Source organism: Cyrtonyx montezumae, unplaced genomic scaffold (assembly GCF_038088225.1).
Source record: "Cyrtonyx montezumae isolate F1298 unplaced genomic scaffold, pur_monq_1.0 scaffold_17, whole genome shotgun sequence".
Lineage (NCBI taxonomy): Eukaryota > Metazoa > Chordata > Aves > Galliformes > Odontophoridae > Cyrtonyx > Cyrtonyx montezumae.
The window spans coordinates 34173618-34197555 of record NW_027071903.1 but is presented as its reverse complement, the minus strand read 5'-3'; the positions used below and the strand labels follow the sequence as shown (position 1 = coordinate 34197555).

The 23938-nt window shown below is 42.1% G+C and overlaps 1 protein-coding gene across 2 annotated transcripts in view; it reads left to right on the top strand.

Moving 5' to 3' along the window:
- Positions 1-23938, top strand: part of MEGF11 (multiple EGF like domains 11) — a 179122-nt gene that overhangs the window by 83955 nt on the left and 71229 nt on the right. For both annotated transcript variants that reach the window (XM_065734083.1, XM_065734082.1), the window contains exons 3-6: positions 8578-8824; positions 10080-10200; positions 14111-14247; positions 19557-19769. In XM_065734083.1, the coding sequence (XP_065590155.1) occupies positions 8578-8824; positions 10080-10200; positions 14111-14247; positions 19557-19769 (718 nt within the window). The remainder of the gene's footprint in view (positions 1-8577; positions 8825-10079; positions 10201-14110; positions 14248-19556; positions 19770-23938) is intronic.

Here is a 23938-nt window from a genome sequence, read left to right as displayed (position 1 = left end):
ACCAGTCACAGATCCTAATTTCCTCCCTCTATTTCTGTGCAGTTTGCTTTGAATCACTTCAGAGCTATACTTCTGCAGCCTCTCTGATTGCCCCTGCAACACTTGGCTGCTAAAGGATGCCTGAGCCCTTTCCCTGCACCTGTTGTGCAGTGCTTCAGGCATTTCCAGATGTGTTTCTATGCTTTCATGCAGGCGGAGTTGATAGTACTCCTGTGCAGAGGCATTACAGGGAAATTTCATGGTATGGTCAATGAAAATGTCAAATCCATTGTAGATATTAAAAGAGAGCGAGGAGGTTTTTGCTGGTTGGAAAGCAAAATTTGGAAATAAGCTCCTTGCAGATTCTATTATTACAAGCCCGGCCTAGGCAATAATAAGTATTGATGGAAGTTTTACCAGAGCAAAGACTGCTGCGTTTCGTATGGAGGAAAAATAGTGTCTTCGTTTAGTTTCATTAGACCCCTGATACTCTGCCCATGTATTTTTTAATTCACCACAGTAAAATTCTAATTAAAGAACAGACTTTGCCTCCCATTAATATGACACTAAAAAAAAACCCAATACATTTTAAAGAATGCAGCATCTTCTCTGAAAAATTATAATGAAAAGCAACCAGTGTTGTATAGAACGTTGCCGCTCCCTTATGAAGCATTTCATGACTCTAAATTCCTTGTAACATTCAGACTGTCAGCGGAGTTAAAGGCTCATTAAGCCAAGCAGTAATTTCTGCAAAAAACAGGAAGTCTTCTCAGAGGTTTTTTTTTGTTCCAATTTTCACTTCTTTTGAAGCCTCTGTCAAAATAGCTCATGCTGGAAGTTATGAAAACAACACTTTGCTATCTATCAGGAGAAGATGCTGTTTCTTCCAAAATATGTTGAGTTCATTATGGGATTTGATGAGGCAGACATCCACATAATTCAACTTTTCCTTGACTTGGAGTGATTTTTGTCCAGAAAGAAAATGCTCCACCAGGTATCTGTGCTAACCGTTCTGCAGAGGGCGGGGGTGTTCTGTGAAGAAGGATGGCTTTGGAAAGAAAACGGTCCCTCAGAGGATGCTGTATAGACATTGAAAGTGGTGTGATTGAATTAGGTACCACATGTTGGAGAGTCATTGACTAATGTGATCATCATCGGAGATTAAATCATGGCCTAAATCAGCCACATGGTTCTTATCTGACTCAGACAATGAACTTCAGAGAGAATCAGTACAATCTTCCTTGAAGGATGAGAAACTGTCCTCCTGTCCCTAAAGAAAAAAAAAAAAAAGTAGATTAATTTCCTCCTGTAAGTAATAATCTATCCATTTGGGAGAAAATCAGCTGATGTTCTCTTCCCATCTTTTCCTTTTGTTCTGATGAAGACTGATATATAAACTTGGAAAACTAGGTTGACTACAAGTTCTGTCGGTCTCAGATTAACCTCTGGGTTTTTCCACTTGGGCAGATAGTTTTACAAATGCATATTTACACATGCAAAATAAATTCTCTGGACGGTCTTAGAGATGAAAACACCGAAACCGGTATTTCCTTTGTTGTAGTAGTGTATGCTGTGACTGAAAGTCTGGTGTTGGAGATAAAAATGCCAGTGAGTTCAGAGCATACACCATTGCACAGAAACCCATGCGTAGGAACCTTAGGGCTGCAAAGATACGAGCTCAGAAAACAGAAAATGCCAGGGCTTATAAACAGTAGCCTGTGCTCACACTGGGAAAGACAATATCATGATTCATAGACACAAACAATGAATTACTGCTGCCCTTCCAACCTTTAATCTGACATTTTCTGATTTTTGTGACACCAACTTTGTAAGTCAAATGTTTTATTTATATATGGTGTTCCATAGTTTGTTTGCTTTTCCCCAGAAAGCAAATGGAAAATGCAAAAAATTCCATCAAGAGTGTCACGAGGCTGCTAGACGTGGTTCATCAGCATGGACCAGAACAAACCTCTGACATGTGGGTAATGGGCTCTCATAAGATGTCTGTCATCCTCTCTGAGGACTGCTCTCTGCACAGAGATTAAACAGCCTGTGCCCATGGCTGCTGCGAGGAACAATTGTAAGAGAAGTCCAATTCAGTGCCTAAAGACTTTAATTCCAGAGAGCTTTTAATATAGATTATATCTTTGAGGATTAAAGCTGAAGAATTATCTGAGATAGCACGCAGTGTCTGCAAGTTGCATTTTTTATGGCTTGATCATATACAGGTGGGTTCTTTACAGAGGCATGTGAGCACATCCCTGAGTGTGGGACAGAGCTCTGCCAAGTGTCAGGGTGTTGCTCTGTGCATGCAGAGGGTCCCAAATCGCTGGCGAAAAGGATAAAAAGAAACCATCAGAAAACTGCTGGTTTAGTTCACTGATTTAAACCCAAGTCTGTTTCCCCTCCAGCCCAAACTGGAGATGGTAAATTCTGGCTAACTGAGAAGTTTTCTGGAAGCACACATAGAATCTAAATGACATGTGCAGCAGGGTTATGTATTAAAAACTTTTTCTAACCGCGTTGTCACCCAATACGGCATCTATTTACAGAAATCCAACTTCTTCATTGTTGTGGCAGTTATGGAACCTCTCTCATTTGTAAGACCTGAGGAAGACAACTTGTTACATGGTGGGTTATTGGTATCTGCGTGCAGTTATGAAAAGAGAAAATCAGCTGCAGCTTAAGCAGTGCAGCCTAATCCGTCTGCACCTGCTGCTGTGTCTTGTACAGAGGACATTTCCTCCTTCCGAAATCCCAGAATTTGAACGTTGATCTCTAAGCATTTGTAAAAACACTTTTGGTTGGAATTTCTGTAAATCTGGGTTATTTTCAGGACGGCCACGGTTCATAAACATGTGTTGGAAACTCTGAGGATAAACGGTCTTACCAAATAAACATTCTCTTGGTTTAGAATCAAGCAGATCAGCAAGTAACTTTACAATATGCTGGCAGATTCTTTTCACAGTGTGTGGGTATTGTGTGCAGTGCCAGCACGAGGGATGCGTTGTGCGGCTCAGAGCCAAACCCCGTGATCTGTCACTGCGAGGATTCCCTCCTCACAAACCTCATTTCAAACCTATGGCAGCTTTGGCTTCCATTTCCAAAGGTGTTGAACTGTGCCAGAATGAATCATGTTTGTACCATGAATAGATATCAGCTCGATAGAGGGGCTATGATTTTCCTATTGGTCTAAGTACAGGGAATAAAAAGCTAATTGATTGTTTTAATTATTTATTCACTACATCCAGTTGTTTTAGCTCTTGCTGTTCCTTTTCCTGGTTTGTGTCAGCTAGGCCAACCATTTTAAACCCAGTTGGATTCCAAAACTGAATTAGAGGTGGGAAAACAGAGTTTGGGCTTCATTTCACCTTAATCTGTACTCATAGACTCGTATAGTATTACAGTTACAGCAAGGGGAAATTCCATCCCTAATTTCAAAAAAATTCTAACATAATCCATCTTAAACTGTGTCTTCCTAGGTTCAGTAACTTCATTTTGCTTATTGTTTGCCTCTTTTAAAGGCTAGCATTTAAACATCTCAAACTGAATTTGGAAACATTCCAGAACACCGATTGTTGACCGTGAGCTACAATATGTGCTTTAATTCATTACCAGTTTGCAGAAAGTTCCTTTAAAGAGTGGATTCACTGAAGATGGCCAACAGGGAAATTTGGTCCTGAGTCCTCAGGCTGAGAAGAGCAACAGCTGGAAGTGTTCAGCTGTGTCTTCTGCACAGTGCTGATGAGCATCCCACTGACTTTGCTCACCAGGAGTACAGGACTGGTCGCTAGCTATAAAACATACACATACAGGTTTGTGCCAGTGAGCACAAAATAAGATTCTGGTGCTGCTGTGAAACAAGATGCTGTGATGGAAAAGCGTTGGAAGGACACTTCTGATTCTCTCGTTGGGTGAAGTCCCTTGATGCTCAGCATGCCTTCCTTGCAAGTCGTTTTATTTATCTGCTAAGTTTTCAAACTCACGTGTTCACTTCATCTGTGTCCAGCTTCCATTGCTGCCCTAAATATCCGGCAGCTCTATTGACCCAGAGTGCAGCAATTAGCTAATCATTCCTGGAGGGGAGTGTAATCATTCAGGGGGGAAGCAGCACATCCAGTGTGTCCTCACTGTTTGTTTATCAGGGCCAAGCTGGTGGCTGGATGACATGCACAGCTGTAGCAGGACACATGCAGCACCTCCTGCAATTAGCACTCGCTCCAGAAAGCACTGAGGCTGCAGGGTAGGAACAGAGATGAGGAGAGAAGGAAAACACTGTGCTGGTGTACTGAGCAACCTTTCCTTGGAGGGATGAATCTTTCACCTGTCACACTGCCTTATGCAGACAGCAGTAATTATGCTTAGGCATCGAGCATCATCCTTTACAGAGTTATTTTCACTTTTATTTGTGGCAATTAATCTCCGGTCATATTTTCGAAGGAGAATAAGTGAATAAGTTGGCACATTTGCCAGGCACTGTTAGCATGTGACCTGAAATACGGCAGCTCCTCTTGATGCAGCACCTCCCAGGAGAGTGCTAGCTATTCCAGACTCATCTCTCTTGGTATTGACAAACACACATGGAGTCTAAAGGGAGCATTTGTACCTTCCTGGCATCACCACTCTCAGGTTGCTTTTCTTATTGATGCTATAGTTAAACTCACTGTATCATTTTGACGTTTTTAATGGCACATGCATTTACAGTGTAGCTCTTGTGTAAGCTTTAATCAGTGTTCTGTTCACATGTTGTTGCTATTATTATTTATCTCTATTATGGTAACACAGAGAGGCTATCAACAAGGGTAGGATTACACTGTGCTAGGCTTGGGTTGTATTTGAAATGGTCTCCCTGTGCTCACAGGAGAGGTGGTGCTGACAATGGCTGCCAATGGCACTGAGGCTGCTTGGCCCCATATCTCAGGAGCTGGAATCCCTATCCCACACCAGCTAGGATTTGCCATGCTGATGTGCATTGCAAAAATATGTCCCAGTTACTGAAGTTGTTGGTTCCTTTTGTTTTCAGATTTTCTAGCTGGAACTACTAGAGCTCAGTGCCATGGCGAGTTACTCGCTTGAGTAGTCTCACACATGGGTGGTCTTACTGAGCTCAGTGGAGCTGCTCCTAAGAAGTACTCAGATGGAGCTTATCAGCTCTGTGTCTCTGTCTTTGGAATGGTACAAAGGTTATTTACCGTGGTGCAGATCTTTGTGTTAGCAGTGAATAAATACCACATAATGCCCCAGTGAAATCAGGCAGGTAAGGAACATACTGCAGCCTCACACTGTCACAGCAGGATGAGATTTGAGGGAAAGAAAAGAAAAGAAAACAGGAATTGATAAACTTTGAGTAAGAAAGGTCTTATTTTCATGTTAGGATACTGCAGTGTAATATCAAGTGAACGTGATATTTCATTACCACCAATTCTACATTAGTACTGTGCCAATGAGCTTCACTCATTTCCTTTTGCAATTAATCAGCAGTATATTAACTGATACTGCATGAAATGTCCCTGCTCACTGTGACCTGTACAGGGCTTGAACTGACAGCTAAAGCAGAAAATCTTTATCATCTGAGGTAAGGACTTAAATCTAGAAGGGGCAACCCATCACTGGATTCGTGTGATCCCATCACTAGAGAGAAAATGGGATGTTTGCCCTGGTTATACACCAGTGCTATGGCTCGGGTGTCTAACTGTTTGGAGCGCTGCAGTCAAAGAGTGCTTGCAGTTTTAGGAACATAAAAAGGAGTCTGGCAACTGCAAGGGCAGTACCAGGCATTGTAAATGTGACATAGTAAAAACCCCTTCTTTTACTTCTGTTTTTTTCTGTATCTTCCATGAGCACTCAGATGTACTTTAATCCTCATTTTATGTCCTCTTGCTAATAAATCCCCATGAAATTCACATTCTTAGTAGCTATCTGGTATGCCAAGCTGTTTTATTTCACAGATAATTAAAACATTTTGGCTAGCTACTTTGGGCTAAACGTACTGAATGGTGCAATGTGTGCTTGCTGATGCCTTGTACTAAGAAGCCTTTGGAAATTCTGTTTGTCAGCTGGTTTTCTGGTCACTGCAGGCTTCTTCTATTATCCAGATTTGGGTTTTTGTTGTCTTTTTTTTAATGGTTTTACAACCAGTTAGAGGAATTTCTGCTGTTTCCTGGAACATTTTGTTCTTCCTTTTGCTTAGATTGTGGAATAAAATTTGGTGCAGGGATAATGCAAACGTGTGACCAAATAAAAATAGTAAATAAGTGTTGAAATAAATGGCTTGCATAAATGGAGTTGTGTTTGGGGCAGACATTGTAAAAGTGAAACAAGATGCTTAAGCTGATGCTGGGAAATATTTCTCCCATCCCACAAAACATTTCCTCTCAAACTGACAAGCAGACAAGTCTGATAGTTGGAGCATTTATCTGCAATAAAGAAGACAAAGGAACAGCTCATATTTTCTAAGGAGAGTTATTACTTGAGTTATGCCAATTAATTGCACTTGGAGTTATATCAGCCCAGAGCAGCTGCCCTGGCAGTCAGGGCTCTAACACTGGCTGAGGTGAGGGGAACATCACATCCCTGGATCAGGAAGGGTCAGCTTTGATTCCTGCACTCCACTTCCCCACACAAAAGGCTGCTGCCTATGCTTGTGAGCTTCAGGTGCTTGCCCTTTGTGGAGGTGCAGAGCTGCATCCCTTGACTTTCAAGTTCTGCAGAAAACAAATCAGTATTTCTGGAATGGAAATTATGGGGAAACCCCATCAGCTCCAGCAGATTTGCTTCCTGCCCCAGAGGGCTTACAGAGTCTTACCAAGTGTCTGTGTGAAATAAAGATAGATCGTCCCTTCCACTGATTCACGGTAATAATTTAAGACTTATAAAGAGTAAGATTTTGTTTGCTTGGCTCCCAGTGGTGTTAGTGAGAAACTGTCATCCCTGGCAGTGGAAGAAATGAGACAAAGGAGTAAACTGCCTTGTGTGAGGCACAGGGTTATGTACAGGAACGTGTTGCATAGTCTGCTTTGTGCAGGACACAAAACCACGTCTGAATTGCATCGGCCCCTGAGGGTCCTCCTGGGGGCTCCAGAATTGTCTTCTCATGGGTTTATTTTGGCCTTTGGTGTTATTCCTCAGGAAACACAGATCCGTGAATTGGTGATCAGCAGTGCTAGTTGAGTGGAGTCTCTTTCTCTTCTTTTTCTGTTGAGTATCCTCAGAGTGACCAATGGATATCACACTTCTCAAGAAGAGGGACAAAAACCTGGCAGAATTAGCTGAGAAATATTGTTGTCCATTGTGGGTTTATGCTTCCATGCTGTTGAAAAAAAGGGCTCTGAAATTTCTTGGACATGAGCTTCTGCCTTATGTGATGTTTATATTTGCATTGCTAAGTCTGGAAATGGCCATCCAGCCCTGAGAAGCAGTGAGTGTCACCTGGGGATTAGTTTACATGTTTGCAAGTAAAAGAGTTTGTGAAGACAGCTATGTCGATGGGATTACACACTCATTTCCTGCATGGCAGAGGATTTTACACCGGCAGAAGAGTTTCTGCCAATAGAATTGAAGCCAGCTCCAGTTCCCAGCTGTACTGGGAGCATGGTCTGTAACGGAGTCTTTAGTAGCAATTCTGCCAGTAACTCCATTCTGAGCAGCGGGCACCGCTGTACTGACAGGTTGGGAAGTGCAGGGTAGGACTCAAAAAGAAATCCTTTGTTTCCTTCTGACCATTTGTGGAGGAGGCCTTAACCCCTGGCTGTTCGCTCCAAGCTGCCTGTTAGTATGCATAAATATTACACGTGAATTTTGCAGGTGCTGATTACTGTTTCTGTAGTAAATCAGGATCAAGTTGCTTCTGTGCTTGTGACTTCCGTCTCATCCTGCATATGGTCAGGCAGGATTGTCATGTGAATGGTTCTCACTGTGCCTTAATGTGCTCTGGAGAGAATCTGCCCTCCATGTCAATAGCCATAGCCTTGGGAGCCCTTCTCTCATGCTGGTACAAGCTGCTAGTGGCACCCAAATTACCTGGTGTACACACTCCATACCTACATCCCTTAGCCTGGATTAAGAAATCCCGACTCCAGAGTTGTTTTCTGCCCTGCCATCTCTTTACTCCAGAATAAAAACAAAACCCACACCATCAAAGGAAATAGCCTTCTTTAGATGATATTTGTTATCTCAAGGGAACAGTGCAAAGAAACAATATTTGATGACATTATTAAATCTACAGGTTTGCTTCGCAATTGTACCTGCCATTGACTGCACTGTAGTCAGGGTGTGATCCTCTGCATCTAATTCCACTATAAATTTGTTCCTTCCAGCTATCTAAGGGCACTAAGAAACAGGATATTAAAAGATGTAAGTTCTGATCCCATAAAGGTGTTAAACAAGTCCTCAAATTTAGATGTATAACTGATGCTGCTGTCTCCTTGCACGCTGAAGTACACTGTAGGCTCAGGGGCCGGGTTTAGGAAGTTTGAGGGCTCTTTAGAAAGCTGCTGCTTTCTGTTAACGCCTCTTTGCCCACTTGCCAGTCCAACACGAGCGGCTGCAGTGGGATGCTTGAGCCACACATACACACCCATCCTGCTCAATGTCTTACAGGCTGCGATAGCGACCACTGGGGACCCCACTGCAGCAACCGGTGCCAGTGCCAGAACGAGGCCCTCTGCAACCCCATCACGGGCGCCTGCGTCTGCGCGGACGGCTACCAAGGCTGGCGCTGCGAAGAGCTCTGCGAGCCCGGCAGCTATGGCAAGGGCTGCCAGTTCCAGTGCCAGTGTCACAACGGAGCTACCTGCAGCCACGAGACGGGGGAATGCCACTGCGCGCCCGGATACACGGGAGTGTTGTAAGTTCAGTATGGGTGTACTTGACCCGGCTTTGGCTGCTCTTAGTGCAAGGAGTAATGAGCAGAATTTGCTCAGTCCGCGTGTTACGCACTCTCCTTTGCAGAAATCGGGTAACAGAATTTCAGAGAGGCTCAGTAAAGGAAATCTCTTTTATGTGCTGCTAATTACACCTGTCTGCATACCGAAATAAAACTTACTGCTAAAGTGAACTTAAAACTCCACGACAGTTCCCAGCAACTGTAGGTACAACAGCTGTAGCTGTTCCTGATTTCAGCGTGTGAGTACAATCCAAATTACAGTTCAGGGATTTTAAGTGGTTAGGCATTCTAATCATCAATCCAGTGCCAGATCAAATGGGACTTAGCATCCACAGTTTATTTGGCTTTCTTTCTAGCAGAGGAAGCATTACTGGTAGCTATATCAGCTCACCATCTAGGGGGCAAAATTTTAGCGTAGTGAGGAGGGATTTAGCAGTGTGAGTCCTATTAACTTTAACGAGAATCATGTAGCTAAATCCCCACATACCACACAAAGTTTACCAGTAGGATTCACAAAATCTGCATATTAATTTTAGGACAGCAAGAAATAGTTCCTTGTTTAAAATGGGCCACAGTGTAACATCAGTACTCATTAGAGGTCTTTCAGTAGTTTCAGGAGTAATTATGCTTTTCAAAATTATTTAAGGGGAAAAGATAATTTGCTCACCGAATTTGGCTGGAGATCTATTACAGGTGGCTTAATATTTCTGCAGTCTAATAATAGTTGTTGGCCTGCGTGAAGAAAGTAAAAAATAAAGGCAATATTAACCCTCATAAATAAGAGATATTCTTTTTGAATATTTTATTACGTACCTGATTTCCTCGTAACCTTATGACCTCAGTCCTGGAAGCACTCACTGCTGAATGTTCCGCATTCTATTAGGACTGGTCCTATTGACATTAGTATGTCTGTTCTCAGCAGTAAGTACTTGCATGAACATCTTCATCAGAGAACAGCCACATATTGGAAGAACCTAGAGTACTGTCAGAGATTGTCTTATTGAGACAGGTGGAATTTGGTATATGCCTTACAGCACTGCATCTGCAGCACATAATAGCCACAACACAAATAAGGGAAATAATGGCTCATTGGTAATGTCGACTGAAGCTTACTCAGGTTTCACTCTCATCGTGACCTGTGTTTGGATTTTCCTCATTTACTGTTTCCCATAGGTTTTAAAACTGTTTGGTTTTTGTTTCTTCTCTCTCCACAAAGTTGTGAAGAGCGCTGCCCCCCCGGGAGCCACGGAGCTCAGTGTGAACTGCGCTGCCCTTGCCAGAACGGAGGGGTCTGCCACCACATCACTGGGGAGTGCTCCTGTCCTGCTGGGTGGACGGTATGGAGGGGTTCACTTAGAGGTTGTCCCTCATTCAGCAACCAGTCCTTACACAGGCAGAATTCCCTTTGATTGCAGTAGGTTTGCTCGCATCAGAGGTTGCCCTGGAGAGAGCAAATTACACTAACCTTTAATCCTCCATGTCAAGAAAGCAAGGCCAAACATTTTAAAAGTCCTTAACTTTATCAATAATGTGATAATTAACTCTCTCGGGGTTTGCCAAGTCTCGCAGGCCTACATCCCATTTAGCTGTACTAAGTCTCCTGGCATTTCTCCCGTGCCGGACAATTAGTTTCTTGGCAATCTTGCTGGATTTTAATGCATGCAAGTACTGTGACTTCTTATTTTAATACAAGGAAGACCCTGATGCCATCATATAACTGTAGCTTCTGTTATGGGCCTTATACCCATTAAAACGTCTGCAGCCTGAGAGATGCTTATGTTCTTTTAGATTAGTACAGCAAATGTGCCTCCATTTAGCTTCTCAAGAAGCATTTCAAATAACAAAATAGTTGGAAGTTTTCAGAAACTAAATATAGACAGTGGCACCCTGCCCTGAACTGGCATTCGGGGGAGGGAAACAAAAGGTTCTTTCCTAGAATACTGGAGCTAATGCAGTAGGTAAGGAATTCAAATATTTTGGGGGCCAGTCTAGCTGTTTGTCTGAGGACTAATTACGAAAGTGATTTACATAAAAATTTCACTTTCAGGATAAATTTTTCTGCCTCCCTTATCTTCTGCATGCCGATATTTCTGAGGATCAGAGCTTTTTTCTGTACTCTTCCCTCTTTTTTTTTAAGTTTTTTTGCAAATTTACAAAATCACTGAAGAGATTAGAGAATATCAGAACAGAGCAGAAAGTTTTTAGATGTCTTTTAGGACGTAGTATAGACCCTAAAGAAGAAGCAGAGTGCTGGGGCTGTACAACAGCAGTGGCTGTGTATTCTGGCCCACTTCTTCCCCGTTCCTTACAGCTTGGAGTTTCTCCTCCGCATTTTTAGTGGCCAAGACTTTCCTGAAAACTGTTTTGTTGGCTGTTCAGTCCCCAGAGAAACCCTAGAGTTAACAATTGATGTTTGAACCAAGTCTAACTGAAAACTGAAAAGAGAGATCAAGTATTCTGGGGGAAGAAACTGAAATTATAAGTAAAAGCATTCAGCTTGTAAATGTTGAGATTTTAAGTATAAGGTGTCTCTCCAGGGTTTTAATGAAAAGTTGGTAATTCAGTACACAGAGAGAAAAATATATTTTCATGCTGTGATTTTAACTCTTGGTGGTTGGAACGGTTTGTGAAGTGAGACACAAGTGGGCTGTAAATGAGTGAGAGATGGGAACATTCACTTTATTTCACACCATAGATGTCTTTGACATCAGGAATTTTACTTGCTGATTTTCAGGCTTGAGAATACGTGTATGTATTGAATATACCATCATATTGGAAGTAGAGAATTCTCTCTGGATTTATAGAAGTGCAAATCCACTTGGATTTTATTGCTGCTGGAAGAGCTGTGGCTATTATCCTTTCCTTGGGTAGATTTATTAAGAGCAGCTCAGTTCCCTTAGGGACTTGGTTGCCTGTGGGATATGGAAGGGTAGGCAGTGAACAGGAGGAAGTTCTGGGGTTCTTAGGTTCTTCCTTAGGTCTGCCATCTTCAGAGCCTGGTTCTTTCATTACTGGTAATATTCCTTTCTTCCTGCTTCCTCCCACACTCTGCAGACTCTCCTAGAAGCATACTGAGTTATACAAACTGTGTCCCATGAGATTTCATTGTCTTGTGGGCTTCTTACCAAGAGGATGATGGTGAATGAGTCAACGAAATGTGGCTTCTAGCACACTACAACGATGGAGTTTTGCCACTTACGCATATTTGTGGGACTGGGAGTTAGTGGGTGGCTGCTTTAGGGCCTCATCAACTATTTACAACCTTAATTCTATACATATTTCTCATTTGCGATATTAAATCCTCCCGGCACTCTCAGGAAGTGGGGAGGAAAATAAAATACAGTTTTTTACAATGCTTCTCTGAAGCGCTTTTGAAGGACAAGATTTCCACACTTAGTAAGGCAGCAATCTTTCCTTGCATGGCGTAACATTTGTCACTAACACACCCTGTTTGATCCCAGGTCCCATTCTCTAGGCTCTGCGTCTTGTTGCCATGTCCAACACACTCTACTAATCACTTCTTTCTCATTCCCTGAAACAACTGCACTTGATGAAGCAATCATGCTTTGTATTTTTGTCCAGTTTTCTTTCTGTCATGGATTTTTAACATCAGACAGGGGAGTGAAGAAGAGACAGTAGATCTGAAAAAGAAATTCTTTTCTGTGCTACAAACGTTGTAATAATACAGCACACAGTGTCAAAAGGAGAAGCTGATGGGATCGGGGCCTTAAAAAAGCTGCTGATGAGGTGAAGTTTGTGGATTAGATGTATAAGCAGCAGGAAATGGTCTGACATTTGATCCTCCAGAGAGGGATGTTTTGGATTCCCTTAGTACATATTAATGCAAAAAGTATGCGTAAAGATTTTCTGGGCTCCAAGGGAATGCATCAAAGAGTATTGCTTTCTCATCATTTGTTGATAGAAAGCCTGTTCCGTTTGAGATGTGAAGAGGGAAAGTATTTATTATCAAGATAAATGGATGCTTACATTTTCAGATATATAGTGGTGCGTATTACTTAAGCCCAGAGACACCAAGTTTTTAACGCTGTAATCTGAGTGTTCTTGAACTGAGGCCAGCCTGTCTATTTTACAGTGAAGGAGCTACCTATCACTGGCTGGGAAAGGCCTGAAGCATCTACTTCATGACTGCACTGAAGAGCAGCCTACCCACTTTGGGACTGTTAATATTGTTAAACTTTCCAAACTGTGGTGAGGGAGAGCGCAAGGACTGACAGCAGCCATTAATGCTCCTGCATTATGTTTTGTATGGGTTTTGTCTACTGTGTGTTTCTTTTCAAAACTCAGAGCCCCTGAGGCTTGGTTAGGGAAATAAGACTTCTGGGAGATTAAAACAGAATAACGGGGAGAAAAAAACATTTCTGTCCAATGCTTTGCACTTTGCAAGGCTCTGGCAGCATCTCTATTTGCTACGGTAGCCAAAAGTTTTCCATTATAGGGCCCTGTCCTCAGATCCGCGCGCTGCCAGAATTGTTTTGGCTGAAATTACTCAGCTGGATGCCAGCCTCAGATTTTATGTTTGCTCGCATAAAAAAAAAATAATAACATTCATACAACTTCTAAGAAAGTCTGTAGGGAAATGCTTGCTGGGCCTTGGCACTTGGCAGGGGGTGTTATTTGGTACCTGGGGGAAAACAGACTGAATTTGGCAGATAAGTGCTCCAAAGGCACGACCCATGGACAGCATTCTCTGTGTTGGGAACCAGCTGGAGGAAGACCTGCCCTGATTGCTTTTTCTGATGAGCAGTGCCAGGGTGTACAAAGAGTGACTGACTGTCTTGTCTTCACTTTCAGTGCAGCCTCTCCAACAATCCCCCTCTTCCCAAGCATTCATTTTGAGACACTTACCCTGGGTATGTCCAGCAGCTTCTCAGGCTCTATTTCACCTAAAATCACCAGCCCATATGCAGCTTTGTAGCCTTCTCTGGTTGCCTTTGACCTTTCCCAAGACCCTCTGCCTTTATTCAAAGGGTATGGTATATCCTGATGCCCCAAGCACAGTGTACAGGGGAGATCCACGAAAGGGAACTGTCAGTGACTGTACAGTGGGGAGGTAGAGTAGACAGCATTTATTTCAGCAGCTGAGACCTTTTTAGGCCACCTTAATCAGAAAAAAAATATTGCCAGTACACTTAGATCTAGTTTTAGCAATAAATATGCAACCTTCTGTAGGAGTTCATTACAGTATGACTGTTGACTGAAGTATTGCTCTTTCTACAAACTTCCCAGGGGTTGGTGTGTGCACAGCCATGTCCTCCTGGGACATTCGGAATTAATTGCAGCCAGGACTGTCCATGCCACAACGGAGGACACTGTGATCCTGTGACAGGAAAATGCATCTGTACACCTGGCTATATGGGAGACAGGTAAGAATCAAACCCTCAAAGCCTTTACTTTTAACCAAGAATTGGCAATATTTATATCCCTGCTAGGGAAATCCTACTCTTGGAAAAACAGTGTTATGCTTCTATTGCTGCTATTAGGTTCATCCTTCTGAAGCAGTTCAAATATTATAAACGTGGCAATGTTATTACTTTTTATTGGCAATGCTTTCCATTCACTGTTTTTTTAATATAACTTTTAAAATTTAATGGATTAAATTTAATTTAGATATTTACAGTGATAAATTTAATAGAGAGCATTACATGTTTACAAGATATGTAAATGAACTATATTTATACAAATTAATATCCTCAAGAGTAAGCAATGCAGCAGTTTAATGTTTCCATCAGCCCCTCTGCGCTGCGGCAGCACTGATCCATCTCAGGCACCAACAAAGGGCGATAAATCTTCAAAATTTATAAATGAAAGGCTTCACCCACAAATCAATCTCAGACAGTAATGTTGCTCTACAAAGGTGTCACGGGTTTAGCAAAATGACTACGCAGCAAAGTCAAGGTGGGACTGTGACACGTGTTGGCTCAGCCCTCCAGCTAATCCTGCCGGTAGGGCAGTGGTGGTGAGGAAACTGCAGCTGAGCAAGCATTCATGTGCAGCTTTCACTAAGGACTGAACTGTGTCCCTGGGGTTTCCAGAGATCCTGGGCACAACTCAGTAACATTTCCTATATTCCCATTTGTCCTGTGTCTTCCCTTCTGTTATTAGCTAGAGCAGTCGAGTACTAGTGTGCTGATATTTGCTAGAATTATACTTCTGTGCAGGAAAGCTCACTGGACTTTATTTCTTGCCTCACTGCATAATCAGCAGGTCTTTACAGCACATTTCAATATGCTCTGCAGTTCAGAAGGACACATTCTGTCCCAGCAAACATGGGTGCTCCTTATTTCCATTTTATTGACAGCGGTAATTGGCAAGTGGCTCTGGAGGTTATGTCAGGGTTTGCATGTGGTTAAACATGGCAGAAATATTATTTCACATTAATTTAGTAGAGAAGGCATCAGTGTATCTCTCTTCCCCTATCCTCCATCAGGAGGAAGTGATTTCAAGATCCCTGGGATATACTGTGAGAACACTGTGTGTGACTATCCAAAGCTTTCTCAGCCTTTGGAGATAATTCAGCTTGAAGCAACTGTGCATCCTGGACACTTCCAGTGCTGACCACACTTCAGTCACAAGCCACTCAGTCCTGGCTCCCTGTCTGGAGGTCTCATCTGGTTGCTGCAGACTGAGATTGATTTCTGGCCATAGGTGAATCGACAGCATTAGAGCTGTCAGGAGCCTTCAGCCAGCAGCCTGCAGCTGAGCCAGCTTCTTTGCTCAGCTGCCAATACAGTGTCCAGCCACGAGGGAGGACATGCAGGAGAAAAGCTGGCTCTGTTACAGGAGTGTGACATGGGGAAGCAGCAGTGATGGAGTTGCCATACTTCCTGCAACACTTCGATGTACTCCAGCAGAAAGAACCACTGGGGAAAGGGATGACGAGAAGGCTGCAGAAGACACAGTTCTGCCTTTTGCTGAAAGCAGAGATTTTTATACTTCATCTTCCTCAGAGAGGGCCTGGAGAAGGAGTCTCAGGAAGAGAAGGGGTAGAGGAAGCACTACAGGGCAGAACTTACAGGAACCATCTTGAGCAAAGGGCAGGTTGGCTCTTCAGATCTGGGCTTGCAGGAAAGTGGTAGACATTTGGACTTGGGAGAGGTGAGGTTTAGAAAAACAGAACAAATCAGGGGGTGTAAAATAAAGCATGACCAGCTAGAAGCCAATGCAAGAAGCTGTCCCAGGGAACCCAGACCTAAGCAAAACCCTTAGTAAAGGCTCACCTGCCCTCCCCTGGAGCAGGAGAGTAAAGGATAGCGAAGGGAGAAGACAGGGCAGAAATGCAGGCTCCATTTCTGCTGCCATCTCTCCATGTGGAAGTAAATCAAGGACAGTCCTGACAGCTTTTCTGGTAAAGCTGGTATTAGCCTAGAAATTACCTCCTTCCAATTGGGTTCTTGGGATCTTGAGGCATGTTTGTCTCAGCCTTTATTTGGGGAAGTGAATGTTGGGCCCATTGCAATCACTTGGGCTGGGACAGCACAGTGCCCGTAAGGGTTGTCATGAGCAGGTGTGCGTGCACGTGCCTTGCTGGCAGCTGCAGCAGCAGATGGGAGATTGCCCATTGATTTCAGCGAGGCAAGAGCAGGCACAAAGTCTTTAAAAAGTCTGCATTGCTTTCCTGAGTTGTGTGTTGGAGCAGCATGGACAATGGGACAGATTAGTCAGCGGCATTTTAGTTTATAGTCTTTTTTATTTTCTGTGCAGTGTTACAGTATAATTGCAAATGCAGCAGGAGAATGCCACTGCACAACCAAATAATGTTTTCTTTGAAATTCTACAAGGAGTTGAGAAAATATTTCTTAGCAATAACAGATTTTGTGAATAACCACAATAAAAAAGTAAACACTCTATCTACTATTATCCCCTTTAATTGTCAGTGGGTACTGTATAAAATCGTGGTTCATCGTCTTGTGCAGAAGATAATAACGTGAAGTTGGACAAATATCTGTGGTGATGAAATGGTCATAAAGGTCTGCGTAAGTGTAATTGCCACACTTTATTCCCCACCTGTTTTCCAGGAAGAGGCAACACACTAAATATCTATTAAATTGCCATCACTATTAATAACTGCAGGCAGCTCTGTGCTGAAATGATGGGATGTGTCATGCAAATGTGTGTTTTGCAAACTAGAAAGGAATAATAGCAGAAGCACAGTTAGAAGCTGGGGATGGGGAATTCAATGGCTGTCTGGAAAAGTGAACATACTGTTTTAGCTTTGTTTGCATATTGCCATAAAGCTTAAAGAGTGAGTCTTAACAGAACAAATGCCACATTTGTTACAACAGTATGAGCAGAGTTACTCTTTTGTTGTTGTGTTTGTGTCTGTATCTTTTATATACAGAACAGTGATGTGCAGATTAGTGTTTTCTGGATGGCTTTTAATCTTTGTGCTACATAAATGTGATCACTGTTATAAAAACAAGCAGAACCTTAAAAACTTTACAGCATTATTCAGTGAAAAAAAAAATCTAGAAAAAAATGTAGGTATATATACTAAGTTCATCTATTAGCAGGCTGTCTTATGTTTAATATTTTGTAAAATTGCTTCCATTAATTCTACAGGTGACAGCCATATTATCCTATCCAAACCCAAATAATTATAGCACGTATTAAAGTTCAGTGGATATTATAATACGAATCTCCCCAGATAGGCAGAAACCAATGTAAATTAAACAAGAAACATAACTAGGGCTTAGCAGCTCATTTTCTAATTTAATTGAACAATGTATCTGGTTGTTAATGGTGCTATGGACACATTAGATTGATATGTTGCAAAGGAAAGATGTTCAAGTAGAAAGCTAATTCCTGCTGTGATTATTCTTATGTTCCAGAGGAGTTGTTATTAGTATTCTTTGTATAAAATTCATTAGCGGTAGCTGCTTGATCTCCAAATAAATAAGTTGGTTAAATTGCTAGTAGAAAAAGGCTAATTATGTAAATGGATTAGGTTGTCAATATTTCATTTCCAGATGCTTTTCTCCCTGCTAGGTAATGCTTCATCTGCTATAAATATAGAATGATATAGTGCACTATTGACTACGTATTCATCTCGTTGAGTACAGTGCTCTCCTGCTAACTGGTGGAGCTGTGTACAGCAGTGGAAACATAAGGCATCTTAATACGTTCTTCATTGCGTTTCACTTGCTCTAAGTGTTCCAGTGCTCATGTTACCCATTCTTTGCTGGTCGTTTCCTTTGCAGCTGAACTGCCCTGAGAGCAGCAGGGCCAGCAGCCAGCACTGGGCTCTCTCCTTTCCTGTTTGCCACCTCTCTGTGGGCCTCAGATGAGCTCCTGAACCTAGACTGCATAACGAGCAACTGTGTTGATGCTCGCTGCAATTAAATCACCAGCTCGGCCTTTGGCTTTGTTCATTTATTTTTAGTAAAATGTAGTAATCTGAAGCTGCAGTAGTAATTCTCTCCTTATATACTGACTGTTTATTGCAGTTTTGCCTGGCTTGCATCATGCATTAATCTTTTATTACTGATCATTATATTAACTCTCACCTGCCAGCTGTGAAATGACCTGCAGAAAGGCAGTTAACAATTGCCTCTATCCACTGAGTTTGCTGTATACACTTTAATCAATGCTTAGGATTAAATTAATGCTGATAGGCAATTTCCAATACCTGGCATCCATGCGATAAGGGAATTGGGCTTTTCTGGACTTCTTTTTCTTTTTTTATTAGCTGAAAAGGCGTATCTGTATTTCACGGTGGATCATGTAAACTGTACTACTGACTCACTGCGAAATTCCAAAACCTCTGAATTATGTCAAGCAGAGAATCAGTAGCTTCCTTTAGGACTTCAGCTGAGCTTTTTAAAGTATGAAATATTATGATCACTTGAACCGTAGAACAAGGAAAGAGATTTGCTTGCAGACTTCACATTGTCTCCAGTCGGGAAACAGCAGAAAACAGAACATGGAGGGTGTAATTTAAAACAATCTGTGCATTTGCAGATTCCTCCTCTATCTGCATCAAATTTTTAAAACGATGGCAATTTTGGAGGAGATACTATGCTGAGGAGTGCGAAAGTGATTTGTCTGGAGATCTTACAGTGCTGAGCGTCCCTGGAGTAAGAGATAAAAAGCAAATTTGAGCTGGAGTTACTCAGAACACAGACAAAAGACGAAGGAGTGTATTTCCTCCTGGTTACTGTAAAGCAATAGCAGCACAGAGGGAAAGTAAAGCTATCCTTTGCTTGAAGTACATTTCATTAATATTGCTTAATAGGACACATTTCCTTTCAGGCTTCATTGTCACTCTCAGAGGAATGGTAGCTTTTAAAAAGGTGTGCAGTCCTTCTGTGGTGAAGAGAAAGTAAAGACATATTTTCTTTCTGAAAGTTCTATATGAATTTGTTGTGGTTGATGGATGGAAAATACCGAGGTCCAAGAAACAGGAATGCACTTTGTTAACTAAGGTAGTATTAACAAATACAAATTTTGCAGGATGCAATTGGACTGAGATTAACCCACTTCCTATTAACAGCTATTTACACACTCAAGATACCACATCACCCCAATGCTACCAGTTCATAGTGTATTGCTTAAGTAAAAGAGCAGTGATTTTGTATTTAATTCATTAACGTAAACATTGTGGTGTAAATGACGTAAGCAGAGTCGAATGCAGTGTTCGTTTGCATGCTGTCTCACGTGTTTCATTTCATTGCAGGTGTCAAGAAGAGTGTCCAATTGGGATGTTTGGCTTTCAGTGCACACAAAGATGTGACTGCCAGAACGGTGCCAAGTGTTATCACGTGAACGGAGCATGTATGTGTGACCCTGGATTTAAAGGGATTTACTGTCAAGAAAGAATGTGTCCAGAAGGGTTTTATGGCCTTAAATGCAACAAGAGATGCCCTTGCAATATTACCAACACCCTCAGGTAAGTACATCGAATATATACTGGTGCAGGGACTGCTCAAATAAAAGCATTAGGGAAGAAAAATCATCTCACTATACCCACAGCCTTTTCTCTGTAGATTTAATTAAGAACATATACAATTCCTCTGTATTACAACTTCTGATTTGAATGACCTCGGGTTTGGAGCCATAAGCTTCAATCCAGCCAGCTACTAAGCATTAACTATTTAAGCAGGTTTTATAAAATCTGAGACAATGGGACATATGGACTTCCCCTGTAGCTGCAGTCCTTGGAGCATTAAAGAATAATATGTACAATGTCCCTTTGAAGCTCAAAAAATATAAATATGTTTACTCAAATGCATCTCTTTTTTCTTGTTAAATCTATAGACAGCAAGGGGACTATCAAAATGATGCCTAATTCGCTCCATTTTAAGTCCTGTGGTAAATTACCTTGTTGAAAACACTTGAGGACAATGTATAAATAGACTGAAATCAATATCACCAAGTCAGTCTGTGGAACTGTAATGAAGCTGACGTTGTCAGAGGAGACATCTCCTCTCTCCTCATGTGTTCCTGGCTTTGTTCTTCATTCACTATGTGTACGTGTGACATATGTGGAAAGAAAATTATCAGTGAAGTGTTCCTAAAATGGAGTAAGCCTCACTTAGAAGGTCAAGTTTCGGTGTTTCATTCCCTTTGTAGGGTTTTTTTTGTTTGTTTGTTTGTTTTTTAGGATGTGATTCTTGAGGCTCTCATTATTAAGAACCACAAAGAGACTCGAGCACCTAACATGAGATAGATTGAATTTATGTTCCCTTTGCAGTCTTCGATAACTTTTCTGAAGCTCAAAAAAGGAAGAATTTAAGGCTCTTTCTTTGTTATCCTGTTTGCTACCTTTTGTATCTTCTTGCTTACTGACTGCTGGAATTGCTTTTTGGAGGTTCCTCACATCCCCACATACAGCAAAGGGAATCTGGACACAAACAGCAGCTGCCATGAGCTTTTTTGGTGGCCTGGAGTGCCCACAGGCCCTGCCCATGCTGGCAGGATGCTGAGCCCCTCAGCTCCCACCTGATTTCCATTTATTTCCTTCCAGAACTGTTAAGCATTCACAGCCAATCCAGGATTGTGTAGGCTTCAGAGCAGAGTGGGATAACTGATGCCCAAGCAAATACCCTCTTGATATGGACATTCTTCAATTTTAACCAGCTGGGTGGAGACCTGACTGTCTTGCTGATGCTAACAAACATGCCTTGCAGTCTTGTTGTTTACTAAAATTTAAACACCCTCCTCGATTATGTATGCAAGCAAAACCACCTAATTTGTGCACACACACACACACATACACACACACAAACACTTCAGGGAAATCTGTTTGCGTGCTTGAGGTAGACTCTATTTGTCTCTGTCTTAGAAATAAACAGGTGATCTTTCTTGTGAATTCAGCTTCGACTGTGAGCAGTGAGGCTTTGCTTCACTGAACATCGGAGCTCACAATGGATTATTTAAAAGCCTTGTAATTCTGATCATACAAGTCCTCTACAGGAAGATAGCTGCCAGCTCTATTGGGTTTGACAGCAAGGATGCAAAGTGTTTGACACCTCAAAGGGAGCTCTAGACAACAGGCTTCTATCACATCAGAGCATTCTGTGCATCATGATACGATGGCAAAAAATAATATCCCTGAGGCACGAGCTGAGCATTAGACACAAAAGGTTAGTGTTATGTTGTGCTGAGGATAGGAGATGAGTCAAGAAGGGAGAGCTAAGTTCTAAACTCCTGTATGTCACACTGCTCTGCCAGCATGCACAGCTTAGACCTGTGGTAATTACACAGCAAACCCTCATCACTGAAAGCTCTTACTTGTGTACTACAGGGTGAGACTATGCTTCCAGATAGTAGCTGACAGCGTGTGTCTTCAGCCCTCCACTTGCAGCCTGCAGAAGCCTGCCTGTGTGTGTGCCTGCTTTCACAGAGTGAAGGACTGCAGACCATGGTCAAGGATGACCTTGGCTTCTGTTTCTCAGCTAACTGCTCAATTCACTAAGAGAGCCTCTTAAGCGGGGAAGACTGTGGGTTTGAGGTTCATCCTGGGTTGGCCTGAGGACTGTCTGGGAGCTGCACCAAGGGGTTTGCCAGAAGTTCTCCTTGAAGGAGCAGTCTGGCTCCATCCAGGTGTGAAGGAAGGTGAGATCTCTAGGATAAGAATGCTCAGACAGGTGAGGCATTGAGTTGTTTCTCAGCTCTTTTCTCAATGCATGGTTATTCCTACATGCCATGTTCCTGACCTATGCCTGGCTGCTGTCTGACAGATACTTCTTATGCCTTCTGTCCCATCACGTGTTCATCAGCTTCACTTGCAGCATCCTCTGGTATGATGTTATCTCTGTTCCCTTAATAAATAAGTCTAGTCTCTCCATTGATAAAATCTCCCTTTTGCCTGCATTTTTCAATACTGTTATGGAACAAAGAGATATCAGGAAGCTGTAGATCTCTAAATGTTCTTTCATTCATTCATGGTACTTCAGCTTTCCACTTTTCAGTGAGCTCCTCAGAGCACTGTCAATTTCTGAGCCAAGGAGTGTCGGAACTGATGGAAAATGACCTTCTCTAAAGGCACTTCATATTCTGAACACATCCCTTACTGATTGTTTAACCTGTCCTATACAGTACACTTCTCTTCGCTCCACCTTCTCCCCAGAATTTCTGTCATGGGAACCATGGTCTTCCAAAGTGATGCATTTCCTGACAGCCATCTATTCTCCCAAGAATCCATTTGAACTTGTTGAGATACCTAAGAGTGTAGGATAGTTTTATGAGCCTTTGAAAGGTGAGGAAAGCCTGCTTTTTTTCATAGATCTGTCTGTTTTAATGTCTGAAGAGACCAACCCGATCATCCAGTGTGATTTTCTGTCTACCAATGACTGAAGAACATCATCCAATGAGTTCTGCATCAAAGCACAGTGAAAGGCACATTGTACAGGACTTCTGAACAGCTCTAGAATTAGGTAACTTAGAGCACACTGGTGACTTGGACTGTGCTTTCACAGGGAAGGATACACTTGTGAAAAACTACTCCATGCAAGAAACCCATGTTGGAACAGTCTGCAATAGACAGAGAGGCATACTTTTCTGAGAAATAGATAGGGACATGAATAGCTGAGTGATCTCAGCCACCCAGCTTTCTTAACCACATGGACCCATAGCCTTTACAAGTGTTTTTCCCAGGACAGAAACACAGGCAGGGAAGCAAGAAACAGTGACCTCTTAAGCCATGCCACTTTCCTCCCTGCTGCTCAGCAGTGACAAAGTCTGATGAGGTGAGTAAACTGTCAGAGGCTCTAATTATTATCTAACTATTGGAAAATTTGAAAGAACAAGAAGTTTTGCCCCTGAAGCGAGAATGCACTGGAATGAGGCTGGCTTTGTAAGTGTGCTGAATTGAAGTAGGGGTCCTACAGCCTCATTGTGGCTACTTCTTTAAAGGCAAGAGTGCATTTATTAGGGTGGCTGAATGCAGTGTGAACACCAAAAGAGAGAAAATGCTCCTAAATAAGGATTTTTTGGGCTATTTATTAAGATGAGATGACTTCTACTAACGTGTAAACAAAAAATTGAGACAGTCACTGGGAAGAAGTTGTTTTGGCTGAGAGATGTGCGGAGAGCAAATGCAGAATTTGGAACAGACTGCGCTGTCTAAAGTGTTTCTTTCCCAATTTGCCTTAAGAAAGTTAAAATCCCTGGAGTGAAAGGAAACAGGTTTCCTCAAAATTAGATGTTTAAAAAAATTCAAAGGTCAAAAATGACTTTCTGTTTTTCAGCTCAGCTAGTGAATTTAAAAAATAATAATCTGTTGTTACTGCAAATGTGACTCAAAGGCCAGGGAGTGTATGGTTAACTTCTTCCTTCTCATGTTGTGTGCTGTGGACAGCTTCCAGTTTTCACCTCTGCTTGGCCTAGTGCCAGAGAAACACTTGGCTGCTTGCACTCAGTCTAGATTTTCTACACTGTTCCTTACTGTTATCCAAGAGATTTGAAGCAATAAAAATTGTTAAGATTCAATTCAAAATACTAATGCATAATACTGGCAGACTCTTTCAAGACTAAGGTTTCTTTTCTGCTCACAGCAAGCAGTTGGAAAGCAGATGTTAGTGCGTTTGCTTTTTGGGACCCTTCCAAAACCCCATC